Below are 24,888 nucleotides of genomic sequence, written 5' to 3' on the forward strand. Positions count from 1 at the left end.
TTAAAATTTTAAATGCGAACATAAAAAATGGCTCACCTTAGGTTTTTTGTTACTGACAACGAAAAAATATATAAAAAACACACCCATTTTATTAGATAAATGTATTGCAAAGTTATTGTCGCATCACTGTTTTGTCGTTTCATATAAAAAGATTTCAATTAAAAAATTCATTAATTTTTCTCAAATTGCGGTCGGAACCTTTGGTTTTATAGAGGTGTACATTTTAATTATTTTGGGTATAAAGCTTGGTGTTTTGTCTTTCTAACACCATTTAGTTCATATTTTTAAATATGACAGTTAGGGAGGTAAAGCGTTTTCTATGAGACAAAAGTGAACAATTTAGCCTGAAGTGTTAAAGACGCCCGTAGAAGGTTGAATCTGATGGAATCTGAAATCAGTTAATTTTACAGTTTAAAAAATCTGATTGTTTAGGAAAAACATTCTACATATAAATGAATTTATTTGGATTGCAAAAGATTACTCTCATTAACTTTTTGTTTCAAGATGTTTGTGCCAACAGATTGTTGCTGTGATTAGTACAGTCTAGGTGCTCTGTGTCTGAGGGTTTAATAATCTCTACATAGTATAAATGAAGTCGCTATTCGCGTCTGTCTGTTTGTGCGCTAAGTTCTTCTAAACTACTCAACGGATTTTGATTGGGTCTTCACTATTATTTAGAGAATTTCTTCCGGAATTTAACATTTTTATGCACATTATGACCTAATAAAATATGGCATATTTAGTTTATTTTGTCAATTTTTTGGATAGTTTTGCCTTTGATTCTGTACGAGTCATTTATAGAAAGTAGAGAAAAGTCGAGCAACGCCGGGGACCCGTTATCTAATAGTATATAATTCAATGGTTTCACTATGACTTAACAATATTGGTCCACATGTACATCATTTGAAAATTTATAACATTTTTTTTTTCAATTTCAATGTCTATGTTTTATAAGTGACATGTTTATTTGAATGTTCTATTTAATTTACAGGAGAGCTGATAAGCCTTGGACGAGACTCACCCCACGGGACAAGGCAGCAATAAGAAAAGAACTTAACGAATTCAAGAGCTCTGAAATGGCTGTGCATGAAGACAGCAGGCATCTGACAAGGTTAGTCAGCTATCGATTTAGGGAGTGAAACTCCAAACCCTCGTCGACCCCTGTTGATTTGATTCTTATTTTCATATATACATATATTATAGTGTTGTTTCTCCACTGTATTATAATGTATCTTTGCAAGAAACTTTTCCTTTGTGCTGGTATTGCATTTATAAATCAGGGATCCATAATGATTTTGCTAAAGTATTGTTCATTTTTATTGTTTAATATCTCGGAAACGTATACAGCTGATTGTGGACATTAATTAGATCACCATACATTATACACGGTATTCGGAAACTAGTGGTACAAACTGGTAAATCTACATCGTGTATAATTCTTGTTAAAAACACCTCATGCTTATTGTGATATAGAGCTACCAGGGCATGCTTTTGTGTCACTTTAGGTAAGTGTTGCTATTGCTGTACTAATATATATTCTCATATCTGTTTGTTTGTAGGTTCCACCGACCCTGACAGGTGCGCGCATGCCGGTGGGGACGAGGCCGGGGGCAGGGTGCGGGGGGCAGCCGGGGACGCTGCGCCGGGCCGGAGCGGGCCCACAAGAGCGCCCGCGCTGCCTGACCCCGCCCGGCCCCGTCTCGCTGTGCCTGTCTCTCTTGTTCAAATCACTCACCACGCCTGATCCTGATCCAGCCACTACATCCCCGCCTGGTCGCGGTTGCCGGGATGCCAGCCAGGACCTGGATCTGTCTCATTCCCGTCGTACATCTCATGTTTGCACATTTGGCCATCACAAAGTATGGGTCTGACGCTGACGTACTGTTGGGAGTCTGTGGGTGGAGGAGCAGGCTCGCCGCGAGTCTTCCTCTCGACAGCCAGTCTGTTTGTGTCGCCCCGATGTTGTCTGGTGCTGGGGAGTTTCCACTCGCTTAAGTCTTTTTATTTCTTCAACAGGGTGTATACATTATAACAAGCCGTACGCAATATACCACTTCCCTCGTTTCTGCCGTGTTGACTTGGGAAATGTACAAATTATTTCAGTTAAGTGAATTTATTTGGTCATTACCATTACGCAGGATATATTTATTTTGCGTTAGTTTTGTTTAAGTGCTCCGGAAATAATTTGATATATTAATTTGTCAAAGGAAAACATTGTTTTTGGTAAATAAAGCGTATAAAGCTGTGAATAAACATTTTATAAGAATTGTGTTTCATTAAGTTAATCTTTACAATAGTTACTTATTCATTATTACATGATCCTTAGATATTATGCATTTTTCTTAAAATCTAACACATGAACTGTCTGTATCACTTTACTCATAAATATTATGGTCTTTATATAGTTACCTCATCTGCATTACTTCTTACAGATAATAACAAACTATTTACCTTCAATGAATCCTGTTATGACCGAGCTTAACTAATTCATTGGAAATTCCTAAACAGAATTGTAATCACAACAAGTAAATAATATGTATTTTTAAATAGATCAGTTCATTAAGTTGGTATTTTTAAATAGATCAGTTCATTAAGTTGGTATTTTTAAATAGATCAGTTCGTTAAGTTGGTATTTCTTTATTTATCTCTGCAGGTCTGTAGTAAACTTATGCCAAGAATGGGAAAATGAACATGGTCTTTTTGATATTTTTATATAGGATTTCCAATGTCAGGTGAACACTTCTTAGAATGTAATGGACGCTCCAAGTTACCTACACAGACATTATATTTTGTTGGAAGCTACAAGTACATGAGATTGTAATATTAACATAATATGAATATGTATTGGGAATAACCTTTTCCTTGAATTGAACTGTGGGTGGAAATTTCTAAATAATATCTATTGATTATATAATAATGAAGTGATATATACACACCTAGAGAATTAATTAACTTATATTGAATATATTTTGATTTAGATAATATTGTAAGGTGTTGATTAACATTATTGTGCATTCAATCTGTTGGTGGCTTCCACACCCGTGTGGGCAGGGGGTGCCTTTGTCTCGCTGACTTTTATCTTTTATTTACAATTACGTTTTACTGTTGGAATTTTTTGCTTCTTTTTGTCCATCCATTTGTTTACATTGTTGTGTTTAACATAATTTTATGCTGAAATTTCAGTAATTAGAATTCCAGCACAATCTTATTTATTATAATAGTTTTGAATCCTCTGGTATTAATCCTTTTAAAATGTAATTTGTTGTGTTTTTCTTCATAGTGAAAATCTGACACATGTGATAATGTCGCATTTTTATGTAGTTATCTAGAACCCCTTTCCCTTTTAATTGAACAATAAATGTATATGGCAGCCTTCAGTTAATGTTGTCACTTCAGAATCCCCTTTCAGTGTTATTCAAATAATGCATAATTACTATGAATGTTTCCTCTGTACAATGTTGAATGATGAGCCTAAACATAGTTTACAAAACTGTCACGTAATTCACAGGAACCTTTGATTCATTAAACTTCATAATACATATCGCAGGGTAATTACTACAACTAGATAACTCCCAAATCAGCTACTTCGAGTTTCACACAAAATCGTACCTTTATGTCTTAGTCCATGTAACAAACATAAAATTTGTGTTTAAATATTAATATTGAGACAAAGGTAAGGTTTTGTGTTTAACGCGAAGAAGCTGATTTCGGGGTTACCTAGTTATATGTAGTAACTACCCCATCATATAATGTAGAAATCATGATTCATATAATATATTCTGCACTGGCAATTCAGGAATAGATAAATTGATTCAACCATCTTCCATAATTACAATGGTGCATGTAATGATTGAATCCCTTTCTTGAATATATTTAGAGTGACTCATTACTACGTGTTGGTTGCTATGCCCACTTGTTTCAACTGTTTGACTGGTGTATGGAACGACATTAGTGTGAAATATGCCTGTCTTGTATTTATGTGACGTTGCTTCGCAAGTACCCTCATTATTTAAATTATGTCATTTAGATGTTAGTAGTTGAACGAACAAAATATTTATAACGTAGGATAAACAACTCTCAATTTACAAAGCGTGATAGTCAAAAATACATTTTTGTCTCGTTACTGATCGTATATCAATTGATTGTAAAATACTTATTGTAAGACTGCTACCTGTGGCGGTTTGCTTAGCTATTTTCTTTGACTATCACCTCATGTTTATCATTCGCCAGCAATATTAAATGTGTGTGTTGATCTGTTTTTGCCATTTGTCATCAACGATGTTTTATGGATGGGTTGATTTGCTTCATCAAGTAGACCGCAATATGACGCAAGTTGGACGCAATGTACACAAGTGAGCATTATGATCAAGTTGGCGGTGAGCGTGCATCATATTGAAGTATGCATGGGGTGCGCATGCAAAGAAGAGCGGGGGAGGGGAAGTGAGGCTTATCATGGTGTGTGTGGATTTATTCGTCGCATGCGCCATACGGAAGCGTGTTTCATTTGGACTTCTTCGTGGGATCATCGATGACATGTTCATAGCTTTAAGTGAATATTGAAGAGAAAATAATACATATTTTTATTTAATTAGACAGTATTAATTGAACATTCAAATGATATTAAGAGATATTGAATTAGATCTCACAATATATAGGATCATTGTAAATGAGATGTAAGAAGCTTTTGTTTAAATCGAGGTAATATGTTGAATGAATAATAATTATTATTACAATTATAATAATGAAATCAAATTTAGTGTTACTCTGTGCTAGAATATTTTTACATTAAGAATTACAATGTGATACATATTATGTATGTTGCAAAATGAAGTCAGCTCTAGCAAGCAATACTGGATTGTATTGCATACTGCCTCTGAACTGTAAGCATTCTATGTAGTTTTTGTTATATTTAGTATCATTTCAACTACGTCATTTTAAATAATTGTATAGTTGTGACCATACTTGTTGAAACGTTACTTCTCCGAGACGGTGGGCCACATTCAAAACTAGATCCAACAAACACTTCCCTCAACAACATACACTCCCTGTTACCGAGTCCTCGTCCTGGTGACCGTGGACTCGTGCTGGATTGACTTTGGACAGGCGACACATTTGTGCTTTTTTTTTAAAGTGTTCTTGTAATACAAAAAACAATTTTGTATATTGCATTGCAATGATTGGTGCACATCACAAATTGTACAGTGCATTGCAATGATTGGTGCATATCACAAATTGTACAGCGCTTTGTAATGATTGGTGCATATTACGAATTGTGTTGTGACAGTGTGTATGTCTGTCTAAAATGAGATATTATGATCACTGAACTTGATTGGATGAGGAACTAAGCTAACCATTAGAAAGTGTTAACAAACCGGCATTGCTGAAACAGAACTAGTTTTTACTTTATTTTTATTTATTATGTTTTGATTAGGTACAAACGCTGAAACCACTTAATTGGCCTGGTCCACAATATCGCTCCCTCAAAACAATCGAGAACAAGCATAAAAACCGTTCTGAGTTACCCACTCTTTTATTTTGTTTGTATTTTTTTTTATAACTCTACAGAAATTAAACTTCTTACTCCGTATATGCACTGAATTCTTCTTTCTATTATATAAAATTTCACAGTGGCAACACTGATACTTCAAACTTACTACATACATTTCAAAATTCACTGACATATGATGAAGTTTTTTCTGGGTTTTTTTAAATTTGTAAGTACACACTTAACAATACATTTCTACATTTTTTAATGTTAATATTATAATATGTTAATTTTTGGCTTATTCTTTCAATTCCAATATTTTCTTCTTATTCTTTCAAGTCCTCCATCAATCAGACAGTAGCTTAGTTTGTAAACAAAAATAATTATAATATCACAATTGTTCTGGGTTCTTGAGGAGTATACAAACCGTGGTTTGTCAATGTGTATTCTGTTATGTCACAAATGTCAAAGTCGTGATGACATAAGACGCCATTTGCAAAAATGAGCGCATCTTCAGATAGGTTGAGATTTTTGCACCACCTGGTATAGTTTAAAAAAAAAAAAAATACTTGTGTGCATACTTTGAACACTGTTGATGACTGTCGTTTGAGTGCCTGCATCAGTTTTTTTTTTACCCAAAACGACAGTAAATTTAGTGTTATTTGTATTGGAAGTTTTAAGATTGATACCAAAAACACAAGGATTGATTCACTTTTAGGCCCAAACCAGCAAAATTAACAACTGATGGTTAACGGTCAGCACTCAAAAATACACACTTTGTAGTGTATTTCATAGAATTTAAAAGATTACAGTTTGAGCATTTTTATCACTGGAAACCTCATACATTTTATAACTATCCTTATAAAATTTACAGATAAAGCATTTGTAGTATTGCTTGAGTTAGCAGACTACAAAGTGACTGAACTTCGAAAAGTTAGTTAAACAATATCAATGTCAGATTTGAAGGCCTGTAACTTGTAACATTTCAGGCAGACTATCTGTACCTGTTTCTGGTATCAATCGAAAGAAGAAGAATGAATCTACAATTGTATGGTTATAATCTACAATGGTAATTTATTGGTAATGTGTTGATGCGTCACGCGGCCATTTCCAGATTTGTTAGTTCAATTCCGACTACTTTCAATAAAACGCAGAGCAATTGAGTGGTTAATCCGTGATTCAAATCAAGTCTCGTTTTTTGATTAGTAAAAAGATGCCTTTAGAAACCTGTATTGGTGTATGATTTTTTATCCATTAAAATTATTTGCCCCTTGTGAATCACAAATCTATTTCATTTTTGTTTTGCCTTAATCTAAAATGATCAAGTATTTGTTGTAGGAATTACAGAACAATCCAGACATTAATCTGTGATTTTTCTGCATTATTTACTGTTAAATAAATTTAATGTGGAAACATTTTATTAAAAAAACTTTTCGGCTATCACTGGGATTTTTGTTGATTTTCTATTTTAATTATCTAATTATGCTGCTGGTCTTTGTGAATTATTATGCAATAGCACTTTTACAAGCCTTTTACTAAAAAAATATAATACACATTGACATTATAATATATATGTTATTACAAAATAACATTTCTTAAAATTTGAATTTATATTGTTTACAAGTACATACTTGTTTAATTTTTTGTTGTATGTATATCATTGCCATTTTGTTATTTTATTATGAAGTTTTTAATTTCACACCTTCTCTTGTCTAGGTACAAGAATGAGAATTTTATACATAAAATCGTTAAATAAGTTGTTTTTAAGTGTTGCCATGTGAAAAAGGTTCTCTAGCAATTAAATAGACCATAATAATCGGCATTGTGAACTTTTTTGTAGTATTTTATTAATGTAGCTATTGATACGGTATGTAAGGACATCTAGATATCTCGTTATTATATAGTTGAGGTTATCTGCAAATCAAAGCTGATTTATTTTTGGATATCATTGAAATGCATCGTTTTGGACCATCTCATGTGTAATGCAGTCAATAACTCCCCGAGTTGGTAAATAGCTGTTACTCCTGATGTGGTCTAACATCGTGCACTTATCCAATCAAGTGATGTATATTGAATATTTTGCTTTTATTCCGGAATTTAATCTGTGTACATACTCAACAGAATGAAACATTTTGTTTTGCACTATCAATAAATACACAACCTTTATTGATCACATTTGTTTTATTTAATGTTCTGTTTCATCAACTATAACCATCAGCAACTCTGTTGTAGTCTGCCCTTTGGTTGGCCTTTCCCTCCAGCAGCAGTAGTCTTCCGTTTGGTTCTGTTTGATGACACTTGAGCACTCTTGCATTGCAAATTAACAAAGTTTTTACTTGCTCAACAGTTCAGAACAAGTTATCTAACCCTTTCTCTGCCGGAAGGTATTTGGTGTAGATGTACCGGTAGGCTGCAAAATCGAATTGCCATAGAACAGCGTGTTACGCGCTAATTTTATATGGTCGGCCTTGTGAGCACGGTTGCCTAGAGCGTGTGTACGCGCTTAAGGCGCACAACTGGTTAAATTGGAGTCTTGGAAGACAGTCACAAGAAACTTTCTTGCAACAGCACGTAATCTGGAAAGCTTGAAGCCGATGGCGCTGGTGTGGTCGGTGGTCATTTCCATTATATGGCAGTTATGATGTGACACAGTTTAAAAGATAGGATTTAAAGGAATTTTATAAAAGAGATTGATAAATATGATGGTTGGAGTGTAAAGGAGTTAATAAAAATGCAAAAGTAATTGGTAAAAAGGAAGACTTAGTTCGTTTATAACCTCAACCTATTTTGGATTGTTTTCCTAAGTATGTATACACATTAGGGTGGTTACAAGGTACATATAAGGTGAAAAAATATTTTCATTCTAATGTCGGCCTGACCCCCCTAAAATTTGCCATTTGTCTAGAAAATAAGATTTGGAAAGTTTTAGCTCAATTGGATAATGTTAACCCGTGCCTCATCGAGATTAAATATGAAAAAACGATTTTTTGAAAAAAAATACTTAATTTAATCTTTTTTGATCAAATTTTGTTTCCTGTGAACATTATACATTATTAAACAATATAATAAACAACATCATATTTAATAAAATAATATAACATATAATAAAACATAAAACAAACATTTTTTTCAACCTTCCTTTGAAGGTTGAAAATAGGAAGTTGTAATTTTTTGGGATAAAGCTAAGATACCAACCAAACACTTTCAAGATTGTGTTATAAAGCTTGAAAAACTGTACGAAGAGTGGCGAAAACTACAAAAAAACGCTAACAGATCTAAAAGCACAGCTCAAAATAAAAAAAATAGAAGCTTTCAAGTCAGCCCTTGATGACCTTTTTGATATTGCTCATCAGGATGCATTAAAAAACACTGTTGAAGAAGACAAGCAGTTTTTGTTACTCCAGAGAAAAAAAGGACGTCCTGGCTGCATGGGAGGCGTTGACATGAATTTACTAAAAGCACAACAACGAAGAGAAAAAAGACATGCAGCTGAGATGGCGAGATTGGAAAAATCACAAAAAAAAGGAGGTTAGTAGAGTTTTTCTCTCTTTTTTCACGTTTTCCCTATCCCTTTTCTCTTGAGATTATTTGACTTGATGCCTATTCCGTGAGTGCTTTGCTGCTTGTTACCGCTTGATGGGTTTTTCCTTTTTTTTAGATGTAAATTTAATTGCACAACTGGAATCTTCAACAAGCAGCACATCAGAAGAAGAGGAACAAGAAGAGATGGAGGTGAATTTTCCCGACACAGAGGAAGGAGAGCCAGAAATAAAGAAAAAGAAGTACGCTAGAGGAAGTGTAGGGATTATTACCGAAAAATTGGCTTTATCGTTAGATAGATGTAGTATTTCAGATAGAGACGCAGTTCGAATAATATCAGCTACTGCAGAGGCGTTAGGTTTTGACTCACAGAATTTAATTGTATGTAGAAGTGTAATACGACTTCGCAGACAGCTATTCCGAAAACAAAGGACTGAGCTTATCAAACATAGATTCAAAAATTCCGATTTAGAAGGAGCTGCTGTGCACTGGGACGGAAAAATACTTCCAGATATTTTGAGTAAAGAAAATGTAGAAAGGGTAGCGGTTTTGATTAGTTGTGGGGATGAAGAACAGTTGATAGGAGTTCCTCAGCTTGAAAATGGTACGGGAATTACTCAGGCAAAAGCTGTATTTTCAGTTGAAGAGTGGGGGGCAGTTGAGAAAATCCAGGCAATGTGTTTTGTTACCACTTCGGTAAATACTGGTCGCTTCAACGGAACCTGCGTTTTGTTGGAGCAATTATTAGAGAAAAATCTTCTTTATTTAGCATGTCGCCACCATATTTTAGAAATTATTCTCAAATCAGTTTTTGATTTAAAAATGGGCACAACTACTGGACCCCACTCAAATATTTTTAAAAACTTTCAGACTGGGTGGTCGAAGCTAGACAAGACAAAATACAAAACTGCTATTGAAGATAAAAATATTAGACATAAAATAGGAAATTCAGATGAAATATCAATTTTTCTTACAGAAAAATTAAAAAACCAACAGCCAAGGGATGATTATAAAGAATTAATTCAACTTTCGTTAGTTGTGTTAGGACGTACTCCCCCAAAAGATACTTTTTTCAAAGTTCCTGGTGCCATTCATCACGCTAGATGGATGGCAAAGGCCATTTATTGTATCAAAATATATCTTTTCAGGGATCAATTTACATTAACAAATTTAGAAAAAAAAGCTTAGAAAAATCACTGACATTTGTTTATTTTTAATAAAAATTTATGTAAAAGCGTGGTTTAACGCCCCCAACCAAAACCTACAATTTTTAAAATCTCTTGTAAAATATAGAGAAATCTATTAAAAACTTGCAGACAAGGCACTGTCTAAAATGATAAATCATCTGTGGTACTTCAATTCTGAGCAAGTCGCATTTTCTTTCTTCGATGAAAATTTAGAAAAAAGTGTCAAAACAAGCATGGCTGTAATTATTATGTTATAATTATTAATTATAATTATTAATTATTATTATAATTATGTCTACAATTGATTCCAATTGGAGAACAAACATGTAATAGGGATGTGAAAGCAAAACTCAGTCTCCAAAGATATCGATTTTTTTGTTTCTCATCAAACTCTAAATTTTTTCAAAAGATTTGAAATTGATACAGAATTTTTAAATACGGATCCTGATATATGGTGTGAAAATGCACATTATAAAAGCAAAAAAATAGTGAACGGTTTCAAGGTTGTCAATGACACAGCTGAAAGAGGGGTAAAATTAATCCAAGACTTCAATTCCTGTTTGACAAAAGACGAAGAACAACGACAGTTTCTGTTACAAGTTGTATCGGAATGTCGAAAATTTTTTCCTGACTCTTCAAAAGCCACGTTATCTAAGCCATCACCACCTTAATCTGACAATTAATTGTAAATGTAAATAATAATAATAATAACTTCTTTCTTTCATAATGCTTTCTTTTGTATATTTTAAATAATAAAACTTTGAACATTATCTTCTTGTTTTTTATACCTTTTTGCATTTCTTTTCTTGTAAATCGATAATTTTCAATTTGGATTGTGCTGTATTTACTTTGAAAACAGTTTTAACTACACCCTTTTTTATGTACCAATTGAGAAAATAAATAAAGCAAAATCTGGGCAGCACATGTAATTAAATCTTGCAATATTGTTAGGTATTTTATAAAAAAAAAATTTTTACAGAAAGTTAAACTTCAACCTTGATGAGGCACAGGTTAACCTTATCCAATTGAGCTGAAACTTCACCAATCTCATTTTTTAGCCAATTGGCAGCTTTTAGGGGGGTCAGCACAAAAATTCCAACATTGATTTTTTGTAACCACCCTAAATACACATATACTTTTGACAGAATTAATATGAGAAATAATTTTTGCTGTTTAATTTCAGATTGGCAGTGTACAGCTGAAATAACTATTTTCATACGATTTTCTCAGAGCCAGAACGTTGAAAAGTGAGGTTAACTTAAGTTTTGAAAGTGGTGTACTAGTGCTTAGTTATATTTACCTTGCTATTAAAATAGCGTTTTACTCAAATTAGTCTCTTCTTACGATTATAACAGATTCCGGAGGCATCTCATAGTCTGATAAAACAATAACAAAATGTTTATTCCAAATAGATCTATTTTTTCAACATCCAGATGTTATCGAGGAGCATAAAGGCAGAATACAACATTGAGGCAGTTTAATTACTAAAGACTTTTATCATTGCGTAGGAATAAACGAAGATTGTGGGCTAGCACGACCGCCAACTCACTCAACCAGATTGTGGGCTAGCACGACCGCCAACTCACTCAACCAGATTGTGGGCCAGCACGACCGCCAACTCACTCAACCAGATTGTGGGCTAGCACGACCGCCAACTCACTCAACCAGATTGTGGGCTAGCACGACCGCCAACTCACTCAACCAGATTGTGGGCTAGCACGACCGCCAACTCACTCAACCAGATTGTGGGCTAGCACGACCGCCAACTCATTCAACCAGATTGTGGGCTAGCACGACCGCCAACTCACTCAACCAGATTGTGGGCTAGCACGACCGCCAACTCACTCAACCAGATTTTTGTATGAAAATATATTTTGCATCTGGAAAGGTCATATAAAAATTAAATGTATTAATTTTTCTGGAACTATTTCATCCACTACTGAGGAAGTGATGAGAGAGAAGGAAGTGGAAAATTAGTTATGACTCTTGCAAAGACACGAAGAAGCGCCACAGCCGAAATTTTTTCTATGGTATCCTATAAAGGATAAAGTTAGATGCCTTTTTGGTAGGGAAAATGTAAATTATTACATTCGTCAACCCAGAAAAAAGCGTCGCAGTGGAAATTTTTTTTAGTTCCAAGAGCGAACCAATAAATTTTTCGGTACATATTTTCTTAAACGGAAATATTTGTGTATTGTTTAAAATGGAAACCTTTAAAACCTATTAGTTTAACAGAACTATTAGTCGAGTAGTCGGAGAGGGTTGTTTTCAGAGAACGAAGTGCAAGATGTACGTAGATCCGAATGAGCGAATAGGGTGACATAAATGTGAAAGACAAAAGACAGGCAGTGGGTACCTACTAGAAGATAGGGACGGGCAGCGACATTGATAGTCAGCACGGCCGTAGATAAAGTTTTGTGTTGGTTTTTAAATCGGAACAATCCAAGTATTTCGGGATATTTAGGCTTAAGGCGATTTAACCAGCGGACGAGAATTCAAATTTCGTTAAAAGACGATCTCGCGATCGGACGTTTTTTTAGACCGAGACAGAAATACCGAATTCATTCCGCTGCGAGCCGTCCACTCGCGCGGCAGTGAAAACTACAGCATGGTTCCGATGAAATAACAATTATTGTTGTTTAATTCTTGGTTGTAGCTTTCTTCCTTATAAGTAGTTACATACATATTTGTAAATTATACGTCGGAGTGCGTAAACATAAATAAATACAAATGCAGTTTGTTGACATGGTAGATATAAAATATGTAGGTATATAAATATACATTTAAAAAAATTTCAAATATTTGTTTAATTTGTTTTTTTTTTAAATATTTTACACGAGTTTTCCAAAGGTGAGTAAAAATCTTTTGTTTTACTTATTTATTCGTTTGTCCGAAAGGTATTACCGGTAAGTTTTATTTCTAATACTTATCTTCAAAGTATTACTTGATTTGATATGTATGACATTGAAAAGAGGGTTTATTCCTTACAACTGAAGTAGTTTATATATTAAAACTAGGTTTTATTTCCAACTATTTTCTACGGTACCTACCTACATATGTAGTTATGCGATTGCATAATATTGTATCGCTTTCATGTATTTGTTTTCATGATTAACGGAGCGACCTGACTCGTCTAATTTTCGAAATGTTATTAAATTCACGAGTAAAAATCATAGGTTTGTATGTCAAAAATAACCTTGTTTTTTTTTTCCTAAAACAAGAAGCTCAATTCACAATATGACACTATGAAACTGACAAAAAGTAACACAAAAAACATTAAATATGTTGAATTATACCAATTTAATAGTGAATTGGACAATAAAATAGAAATTATGAACAAAAAAATGATTTGAATCGCACATCACGAATCGAAATTCATTTGGTTCGTGTCACTTTTTGACTACCAATCACAAACAGTTTCACGTACTTTGGCATAAGTTTTAACATTTATACATGAAAAAACGATAACAGACATAAACTCCTGTCCGTAGTTGATTCTTTTCCCTGGAAATTAAACAACACAAAATTATCGCCAAATGTTATAAAAATATGTGCTTATTCTGACTGATTCTTTCGAACGACCCTGTAGCATATAAGTACGAACAATGTACACGGATAATTAAATATCACTAACCTTTGTTTTTTCTGAAAATATATCTCCCACGTACGTTTTTGATGTCGTAATTTGTGCTATCTAATAAAACTTTTTTTCGAGGGTATTTTCCTCCTCATTTTTAAGCGAGGAATTTCTTTAAAATGTTATCAAGTAGACTGGCGTGGAATAGACGTCTGCTCGCCGCCCTGTCGCAGCGGGGAATGATAAAATTTCGGCTTGCGCCGGGGCAAGACACAAACAACAAACGCGAATCGAAATTAATTACAATTATATACTTTAAGAATATATTTTTTTTTCATAAATTATTTCTAATGTTTCAATTATGTCTTGGTAAATTATTTTTCTAAAAAAATCTGAACTATACCAATTTGTAAGACCATATATAAATAGTCAAATTGAGGGATTTTCGTCACAAAACGCGTGCTCGGATTTATTTATTAGTAATTTTATTTGAAATAAAAACAAAATTCTTATACATACATATGATAGATAATTTATTGATTGTTTATAAATTATTATTCAATGATTTGAAATATTTGCTGTATAATACAACTTCACCTTTGAAAATGCATCAAATCTGCGCATCGTCCAACGGTAACACTTTATTATGATATGAAAATAATATTATTTTTCAAAATTTTACATCTTACTTTACAAGATAAAATAACGATCTTTCGAAATCAATTTGTGTTTTTTTCTAGAAAAGTGTCCATACGTCTAAAAGTGACCTCAAAAATGCCAAATTTCAGGTCAAGTCTACCTATTTCGCCTTAATAACGGTAACAGCCCGAGACGATTGGTACCCCGTACCTTGCGCCTCATATTAGTTAATTTGCGTTCAAGATTTTTTTCAAAATTCTCATAAAAATGAAAGGTTTTTCTCAATGACGTGAATGTCAAAATTGCAACAAGCCTTGCCAAGATATCACTAATTTTTATTAAAAAAATAACCACTTCTAAACAGCCGAATTTCCGGCCCGAGATAGATGCCGGTGATTTGTTCTCATTCTACCGATATCAACAACTTTAATATAAACGGGTGTTCTAGCCTTGTCCATTGCCTGTCACTTATTCATTATTTTCCCCGTCCCGCTTTCTTTTCGCTATCCACTACACACCATTCACCATTATTGGGGTTGCCATGGTTCCACTAACCCTAAGAACCTAAGAATCTCTCTTTTTGAATGGCCTTTCCACCCCACAGAAGTGTTCTTAGTTCTAGACAAACTTCTATCAAAATTTTAAAATAGAATCTCGTTTCATTTTAACTTGAAAGCAAAACAGATCGTAACACTAATCTGGATGCATACAATCTGCAGACCGGACACGAGCGGAAGCTAGACTGCTCGAGGCGCAGATGGAATTAGACACTAGACGGTCGATGGCTCCGGACTTCATTCACCTCGCAGACATATTATTATTGCAGATTGCTGGCATTGCCACCAACTACAATTTATATTCTCTATTATTTTGCTGCATAGTCATTCAAAAGAACTAACCGCTAACCGCGAGTGAAACTTTGAAATTGAATTGAAATACCGGTGATCTTATCGGGTAGGTACTAATTAGGGTTCTTTTAAACTTGATATCTATCAGTTTCTGGTAAATTATGCAAAATTCACAGCATGTACAATGTACAGAATTGTTCAACTTCGCGGTCAAGTTTCATTATAAGAGACTTCATTAGGATAAAATAGATTTATAGTTTGTTGACTTGTACGCCAGCGTATCCTTAAGGATAGGTACCATTCAAAAATCATTTCTCAAGAATATAACTAGCTATTCTGGGGAAAGTAGATATTTGATAGATCATATAATATTTATATAAATATGTAAGGTAAGTGGTAAGACGGCAAAATATAGGAAAACATAATTTGGCCAAAAACAAGTAAGTTGTTATGAAAATAGAATCACCCGGCGAGCGGCAATAATTTAGTATATGCCGTGAAGAAGTTAAAAGGGAGTCATTGTATTGGCTGCCCGCTTGAAGGCTATACATATAGGTGAAATAAGTCAAACACACATATTATAATTATCACGAGAATATAGCGCTGGTGTGATACCAGAATTGGGCATAAGAAACTAGATGGAAACTGTAGAACAGGAGACTGGCAGGAGAGGAAACCTTTACTTCGCACAGAGGGCTAAAAAAGGGTTCCATTTGAGAAAATGGATTTTATTTTAAACAGATCTTTGAAAATAATACATATATTTTAATGATTTTTTTACGCAGTACTTACCACACCCCAACTACAAAACTATTAACAAATCATTACAAAAAATCTTTCGCATTTTCGGTGCGATAAGTGCAAGGATGTATTACTATTTAAATATAGTTTCCTTTTGATAAAATATTCTTCCACACAAATGCAAGACTTGGTTCATATTTTAAAATCATAAAATATAGTTGAGAGCCTTACAAAGACGTTGATATAAAATTAACGGACAGCAACGCCTTTTCCGCCATTCAAGGACCGGTGCAAAGGGTAGAACTATCCCGTCGGAAGAGAGGTAAGGCGGGCAAGACTCAAAGGGTTGTAGCGGCGATGATGATGATAACTCTAAACATGATAGGCACAATCTCTTTTCACAGCTCTCGGAAATCAAGTCAGGATTTTTATCTAATGTCTCGTAAAATTTAGTTTATTGATTAATCTCCTCAAGGCAAAGCACAAGTGATGTAAAATCATGTGTTTTTGGTTTGAAAATTTGATCGCTTTGTAATATTTTAGAGGTTTTTTTATCAAATACTGATAGTAGATAACATAAATTTATAAGCCTAGAAAAAAATAAAGTATCATGCCAATAAAAACCGCTTTAAAGATCAGAATATCTTGAACCTCTTTTCGATAATGGTTTTATTGTATAATGTGGAAAATTAAGTTCTTTGGAAAATTATCATAAAACATTTAATAAATTGTCCCGAACTTCGCAAAATAAAATACAACACACCTTTTGGCGATGTTTTTTTCTTGCGTAAATCAAAACCGGCGGCTGGTGTTAAGTGGGAATTTAAACCTTAACGCCATCCACATTAGGAGTGTTATTGTTAGCAGGCGGATTGCAAATGTTAGACGACGTGGTATTAACTACCTACTATTTTTCTGTACTGAACAGAATTGTCGTGGAAAAGGTTCTGGCCAATGACATTACAGTGGCATGTTTTACCAAGAAATACCAATATTTTAATAAGATCCTACACATCTAGATGTTGATCATCAAACATATATGTCCTAATTTCTGTACTCAAAAGAATTGTCGTGGAAAAGGTTCTGGCCACTGTCATTAGAATGGCATCTTTTACCAAGAAATAGCAATATTTTAATAAGATCCTAAACATCTAGATGTTAATCATCAAACACATGTACTAATTTCTGTACTGAACAGAATTGTCGTGGAAAAGGTTCTGGCCACTGTCATTAGAATGGCATCTTTTACCAAGAAATAGCAATATTTTAATAAGATCCTAAACATCTAGATGTTAATCATCAAACACATGTACTAATTTCTGTACTGAACAGAATTGTCGTGGAAAAGGTTCTGGCCACTGTCATTAGAATGGCATCTTTTACCAAGAAATAGCAATATTTTAATAAGATCCTAAACATCTAGATGTTGATCATCAAACACATGTACTAATTTCTGTACTGAACAGAATTGTCGTGGAAAAGGTTCTGGCCACTGTCATTAGAATGGCATCTTTTACCAAGAAATAGCAATATTTTAATAAGATCCTAAACATCTAGATGTTGATCATCAAACACATGTACTAATTTCTGTACTGAACAGAATTGTCGTGGAAAAGGTTCTGGCCACTGTCATTAGAATGGCATCTTTTACCAAGAAATAGCAATATTTTAATAAGATCCTAAACATCTAGATGTTGATCATCAAACACATGTACTAATTTCTGTACTGAACAGAATTGTCGTGGAAAAGGTTCTGGCCACTGTCATTAGAATGGCATCTTTTACCAAGAAATAGCAATATTTTAATAAGATCCTAAACATCTAGATGTTAATCATCAAACACATGTACTAATTTCTGTACTGAACAGAATTGTCGTGGAAAAGGTTCTGGCCACTGTCATTAGAATGGCATCTTTTACCAAGAAATAGTAATATTTTAATAAGATCCTAAACATCTAGATGTTGATCATCAAACACATGTACTAATTTCTGTACTGAACAGAATTGTCGTGGAAAAGGTTCTGGCCACTGTCATTAGAATGGCATCTTTTACCAAGAAATAGCAATATTTTAATAAGATCCTAAACATCTAGATGTTGATCATCAAACACATGTACTAATTTCTGTACTGAACAGAATTGTCGTGGAAAAGGTTCTGGTCAATGACATTACAATGGAACGTTTTACCAAGAAATACCAATATTTTAATAAGATCCTACACATCTAGATGTTGATATAGATAGATAATAATATAATATAATAATAATAATAATAACATGGAATTTATATAGCGCAGTTTAGTGTCATTTCACTTCAAGTGCGCTTAACTACTCGTATAACAAACTTAAAAAAAATGGTAATTCAGTGTTAATAGTTCTTAAAATTATTCCTACAGTGTGCCTTACCCAATACAGATCTAATATTATAACACTAAATACACTGTTTATACAAAGTGATGACAAAACTTAGAATAACAATAACAGTAGGACAGGACAAAACACGAATATTAAAACTAAAACATAACATAAAACAGGAGGCAGTTTGGGCTCAGAAATGAGAATGTTCAGAGCAGACACTAAAAAGGTACAATAAGGAGACAACCGAAACCAAACAATTACCGGAAGTTTTAGAATATGGCTTATTATAAAATATTGAAAAGAAGTTAAAATTTATAAATGGTAAGATTTTTTAAATAATTTTGTTTTTAAAGCTCGTTTAAATTCAGCCAAATTCTGGAGATTAGTAAGAGCTGAGGGAAGTCTATTCCAGATGAGAGGGCCTGTTACACTAAAAGAACGATCATAGTAAACAGCTCGATTTGACCTAGAAAGTTCGATTAGACGATTACTAATATCTAGATCTGCTGACCTTAGAGTAAGCTGTCTATTGCTTAAGTTTTGTCGGATACATAGTTCCGATATATATGCTGGCGCCATTCCTTGCAATGCTTTGAAGGTCATTAAGCAGATCTTAAACTCTATTCTTTCAGGGCATCGAAGCCAGTGAAGGCGATCCCTTAGAAGTGGGGTTATACGGCAATACTTAGATTCACCAAAAATCATTCTTGCCGCAGCATTAAAAACTGACTGGATTCTATTGATTTGTTTCTGAGGTAGGCCGGCATATGCACTATTGCAATAGTCCATACGTGAGACGACGAACGAATTTATGAGTGACTTTGCTCCATCAGAGGGAAGGCATCTCCTGATTGATTTTATCTGCCTTAAATGGAAAAAACCAGAACTCACAGCTTTTGAAATTTGCGATTCAAGAGAAAGAATATTGTCCATAGTGAAACCTAGAAATTTTATTTCTGCAGAAGGGATTATATCCGTATCCTGAATACGGATTGGACTGAAGTCAAGGAGAGCTTGCCTTCCAGGGGAAGCTATCCACATAAATTCTGTCTTTGTGGGATTTAGTTTAAGTTTATTGACAGACATCCAACTTGAGATTGTGTTAATGAGGCTAACCACCTGGTTTTTAAGGACGTCTTTTTCGTCCGGAGAACAAAACTTGAAAATCAAACGATCATCTGCGTAGCCTTGTGATTCAAAGCCAGCTGAGTGAATTAGTCGTTCAAGACGATTCGTATAGAGAATGAAGAGAATGGGGCCTAGGACAGAACCCTGGGGAACTCCAAATTCTATGGGAGTTTCAGGTGATGTACATTTATTGAAAGTTACTGAGGCTACTCGTCCAGACAGGTACGATGTCATCCATTGGAGTGCATCACCTCGAACGCCAAATTCGGTTTCAAGCACATTTAGTAAAATACTATGATCTACTGTGTCAAATGCCGCACTCATGTCAAGAACAGATATCAAACCCAACTTACCTGCTTCCATCCCGATGATCAAGTCTGAAACAACCCGCAAAAGAACAGTTTCCGTTGAATGAAACCGTCGATAAGCGGATTGATTTTTGGCAAACAGACCAGCGGAGTTCAAATACCCCACTAATTGTTTGGCAACGATTTTCTCAAGCAGTTTTGATAGGAATGGTAGGTTGGATATTGGCCTGTAATTATCTGTATTATCAGTATTAAGATTTTGCTTTTTTAGTATTGGAGTTATAATTGATTTTTTAAGTGATCCCGGTACAAGTGAATTTACAAGAGACTTCCGGATAATTTCGGTAATTACAGGTGCTATATCCGGGAGACATTTCTTTAAGAGCCAGGTCGGTATGGGGTCTTGAGCGCATTGCTTGTTTGGGCAAGACTTCACAGCACGTACGACATCTTCTTCAGTTACTGCTGCAAAAGTAGTGAAGTTACCAGTGAGCGGAGTTGTTGCTGCGACAGAAGGCAATCCTACCCCACCGAGAGCCCGAATTTTTTCGACTTTACTCCTAAAATATGTCGCAAGACTATCCGCTTCAAGAGAGGAATCAATCTTGATATTGCTCTCTCCACATAAAGTTTTTATATTTTGCCACAGTTTTCGAGGGTCCTTTTCTGCCTCAATTTGTTCACACCAAAAGTTAGATTTTTTCTGCGTTACTTCTTCCTTGTAAGCATTTTGTTTCGCAATCCAAAGTTGCCGATTGCTGAAAGTCGGGTTTCGTCTGTACAACCTCTCGAATTTTCGCATTTCCCTTTTCTTCTTGAGACATTCAGCATCGAACCATTTGCAGCCATTTCGAATGCGGCAGACCTTCTCTGTGAAAGGCGCATTTTTGTCAAGTAATGCCAGTAGCGTAGAATTATAAAGAATTACTAACTCTTCTACCTGGTATTTACAAAACTTTTCCTTATCACAGAGCGGTGAGATTTTCAGTTCATTGCAAAATGCCTCGAAGTCGAATTCTCTCCAATTTCTAGAGATAACGGATTTAAACTCCAATTTTGGAGGATCGAAGGCAAACACGGATGTGACGAGACGATGATCCGATAGTCCAATGTCAGTCACGTGAGTTCTATTCGGGGGAGACCCAACTCGGGAAATGATTACATCAAGTGTACCTCCTGCATCATGAGTAGCTGAGTTTACCCACTGCTCGCAGCCGAAGTCACACAGGATTTTGGTGAATTTTTTGGACATGAGATCAGTTTTCTTTTCTAGGTGAATATTTACATCTCCTAAAATGATAACATCACAGTTGTAGTTGGAGGTGCATTCTAGGAGAGACCTGAATTCATTAAAAAAATTTGCAGTCGGTGCGCACGACCCGGGACGGTAGATGGAGATTATGACGAGGGATGCACCATTGGCAGAAGCCTTGCAACTGACGAACTCGAAAGTAGTATAAACCTGACGTATCCCTATACTGTCTAAACGAATACCACTTTGCGCTACAATTGCAACTCCCCCATGATTTGTAAAATTAATGTTCGTTGTATCATCTTTAATGGGCCTTGCAGCTTCATAAACCGAGAACCCGCTTGATCGAAGGTTTTTGATTGAAAGTGAGTCTGCATTTTCGTGCCAAGTCTCCGATAGCGCCAAAATGTGAATACCTTTGTCACGTATCAGATCCACAATATCATCGTGTTTGTTTCCAATGGATCGCGCATTCCAGGCGGCAACGGTTAAAAACTTAGGCGGACGAGCATTCCTGGTTTGTGCTAAACGCAAGATTTTAATATATATACAATGATAATAATATAATATACAACATAGATACTAATTTCGGTTGTTTGTGATGTTGTTCACTATATATTACCGCGAAATAAACTTAAATTTGTTTTGAATTCAAGCGTCATTTTCAAAATTAGTACTGACAGTTCAAACAAGCGATAAAGTAAGTGCCTAAATATAATTATTTTATTATTATTACTAGATGACGTGTACCCGGCGTGGCTCGAATTTTCGCTACTTTCAATAAATATAATAACCATGTATTATGTATATAAACCTTCCGGAAGAAATTCTCTAAGTGATATTGAAAACCCTATTAAACTCCGTTACATAGTTTAGAAGAACTAAGCGCATTAACAGACAAACGAGGATAGTGACATTGTTTTTGCCGTTTCCTGATAAATTTAGAAAAAGTTTAAAAGGAAACGGCATGTAATCCCTTTTTTACTTCATTAAGATCTGGGATGTTCCCGAACACTCCAGACTGTTCCCGAACACTCCAGACTGTTCCCGAACACTCCAGACTGTTCCCGAACCCTTCAGACTGTTCCCAAACACTCCAGACTGTTCCCGAACACTCCAGACTGTTCCCGAACACTCCAGACTGTTCCCGAACCCTTCAGACTGTTCCCGAACACTCCAGACTGTTCCCGAACACTCCAGACTGTTCCCGAACACTCCAGACCTTATATCTTCAAAAGCACGCCCTTCAGGTAAAAACGGGTAACTTCTTCATGAATGGGGGTTAAAGGGCTATCACATTATATAACTCCCTTGATCGTATCGACTCTTTTATGAGTTTTAACGGCACGCACGTTGTACACCAAGGACGGGTTGTTTTTACAGAATTTGAACAATTCATCAAATTTCAAAGTTCATTTTCAAGTTCTTTGACAGTTCTATTCAAGTTCTGTTATTATTTCAGGTTTGCGAAACAACTGTCCAATAATGATATTTTTATTTTATTTTTTTTTTATTTATTATTTAACATTATAAATGATAACAATATGCAGACTTATAAATAATTTGTTCATTATTATTCTATTTCTCCATAAGTTGAGCTCCAGGAGCTCGTGTTTATGGGAGGAGTCTTTACATTTAGTTATAATGATTTTTTAAACAATAATCAAAAACTTTTGAAATAAATACAAACATAATATTAACATAGGTACACAAATTAGAAAATTGTTTTTTTAAAGATAATTAAAATAATTCATCTTTTTACAGATTAAGTAAGCGTGAGGAAATTAAGGGTACAATATATCAAGAAAAATTTAGAAAAGTAGTTTTTTTTAAAGACAATCAAATTAATATATATTTTTTACAGATTGAGTAAGTGTAAGAAATAATAGCATAACTTGAATATAACCTTCACAGAACGTGAAAGTCAACATTTGAATTTTGATGAATTATTCAATTATTCCTTACTTTTATAATATATATAGGTATATTGATTAAACAAAAAATATTTCTTTTATTTAAATGTTTGACATATCTGGCAGGAAATTCAGATAAACATGCTTTTATTAGAAATTTTAAGCTTACACATTGTACGATTTATCCCCCATTATTATCGAAATTAGTAAATTTATTACATCTCTATAATTTGTAAAAAAAAAACAAACAAATATATTATAAAGAAAATTGACAATATTTGGTGTTTTCGAAAGGCAATGCGTTTCACAATTCCCGCAATTATAATATCCCGTGATTTTTCACGGATTTGTGCTAGTTATTTATATGAAAGGAAACATCGATTTCAAATCGTTTTTAAACAAAGCGTACCTTAAGAGTAAGCTACAAGCCAAAATGCGTACATTCTTGGTATGCCTTAAGCGAGTATAGGTAATGTGCATTAAAATCGCTTTGCAAATGGAGTATATTTACTCGATTTAAAACGAAAAAGTAGTTTTTATTTATTTTGTACAATTTTATAAGATAGCAAAAAAGTTAATCAAAGGAATCCGTCACAGATAATTATAGCTATAATATTGTATTTTTTAATGTCATACATGACTGTTGTTTCTCATACATTTCTATTAAAAAAACACATTTTTTATTTGTTAATATTTATATTCTATTTTTATTTTTAGTAGTTAAGTTTTTTATTTGTTTCTACTCAAGGGACACGCTTGGAAAAGCTTCAATTTATCGAACGCATATTTTTTGTATTCATAATTTATTTATTTATTTATTAACGCCGATTATAGCGGCTTTTACAAAATAATAACATTTCTTTTACTCATGAATACAGAATATACATAGATAAAAAAATATAAATATAAAATACATAAAAGAGAACAATAGAAATAGTAGTATCAACATAAAAAAAGTACAATGAGTAGGTTATTATAAATACAATAGAACATATTATAAATCCCATATGTAATGAGTGTTAAGAAATTAATACTTTAAAACTGTATTTGATTATAGTCAATCTGAGAAGCGCTGTAAACCAATTCGCTATAAAAATTAACCGAAAATAGTGATTTAGCATTAAGCTTCGCCTTAATGTGTGAACCTACTGTAGTATTAATATTATCATTTCAGTTCAAGAGGAAGCTATAAGTGAAAAAGTTTGTGTATATTCTTGGTTTACTTTATATTGTAAGTAATAGGCATTAAAATCGCTTGATAAACGGGGTCTAGAAACGATCGATTTCAAGCACAAAACTAGTTTTTATTTATTTTGTAAATAATTTTATAAGAAAGCAAAAAAGTTAATCAAGTGAAACTGTCACAGATAATTTTAGCCATAATACTGTATTTTTTTAAAGTTGTTTCCTTTATGCTTTCATACATTTCTATTAAAAAAATTACAGTGTGTGGCAAGCCTACGCACGACGGAAGTGAAACTTTTAGTATTCTTCTCTCTCTCTTTTCATTTCATTCTCTCTACACGCTTCGGTTGTAGGCACGACATCCCTACATCATATTTCACTGTTAGTATAATCTCGCCAATATGTTAAACAATCCTATCATGCTATTACAACAACAATACTATTTTCACTCTTCTTGGTTATGTTTACCTTACGTTCATGTCATCACTGTGTGAATCAGACTCTCTTCTTCTTTGGTGATTTTCAGGGGATATTTCCTCTTGTGCCACGAATGTTTTTCTCACTTCTATCTCGTCACTACTCATTTTTGACTCTAAAACTCTGTTCCAAATCGAATAAACCACAATCAATTACGTATTTCACTCGTATTACACTCACCGCGCAGTACACGAAGCAAGCAGCTGATGCCTGGCGTGGCGTCGTTGGCTAGAGAGAGAGGAAAAGAGAGA

General features: G+C 34.1%; 1 protein-coding gene across 5 annotated transcripts in view; it reads left to right on the forward strand.

Annotated features, from left to right (window-relative positions):
- LOC149421827 (phosphatase and actin regulator 1) overlaps positions 1 to 7,656 on the forward strand; it is a 388,460-nt gene extending 380,804 nt beyond the window's left edge. For all 5 annotated transcript variants that reach the window (XM_089634064.1, XM_089634066.1, XM_089634067.1 and 2 more), the window contains 2 exons: positions 992 to 1,111; positions 1,560 to 7,656. In XM_089634064.1, coding sequence (XP_089490190.1) covers positions 992 to 1,111; positions 1,560 to 1,575 — 136 coding nt within the window. In that variant the 3' untranslated portion in view covers positions 1,576 to 7,656. The remainder of the gene's footprint in view (positions 1 to 991; positions 1,112 to 1,559) is intronic.
- Positions 7,657 to 24,888: the final 17,232 nt, after the last annotated feature.

The sequence above is a fragment of the Hesperophylax consimilis genome, chromosome 8 (genome assembly GCF_061612785.1).
Source record: "Hesperophylax consimilis isolate HC1 chromosome 8, BYU_Hcon_1.0, whole genome shotgun sequence".
NCBI lineage: Eukaryota > Metazoa > Arthropoda > Insecta > Trichoptera > Limnephilidae > Hesperophylax > Hesperophylax consimilis.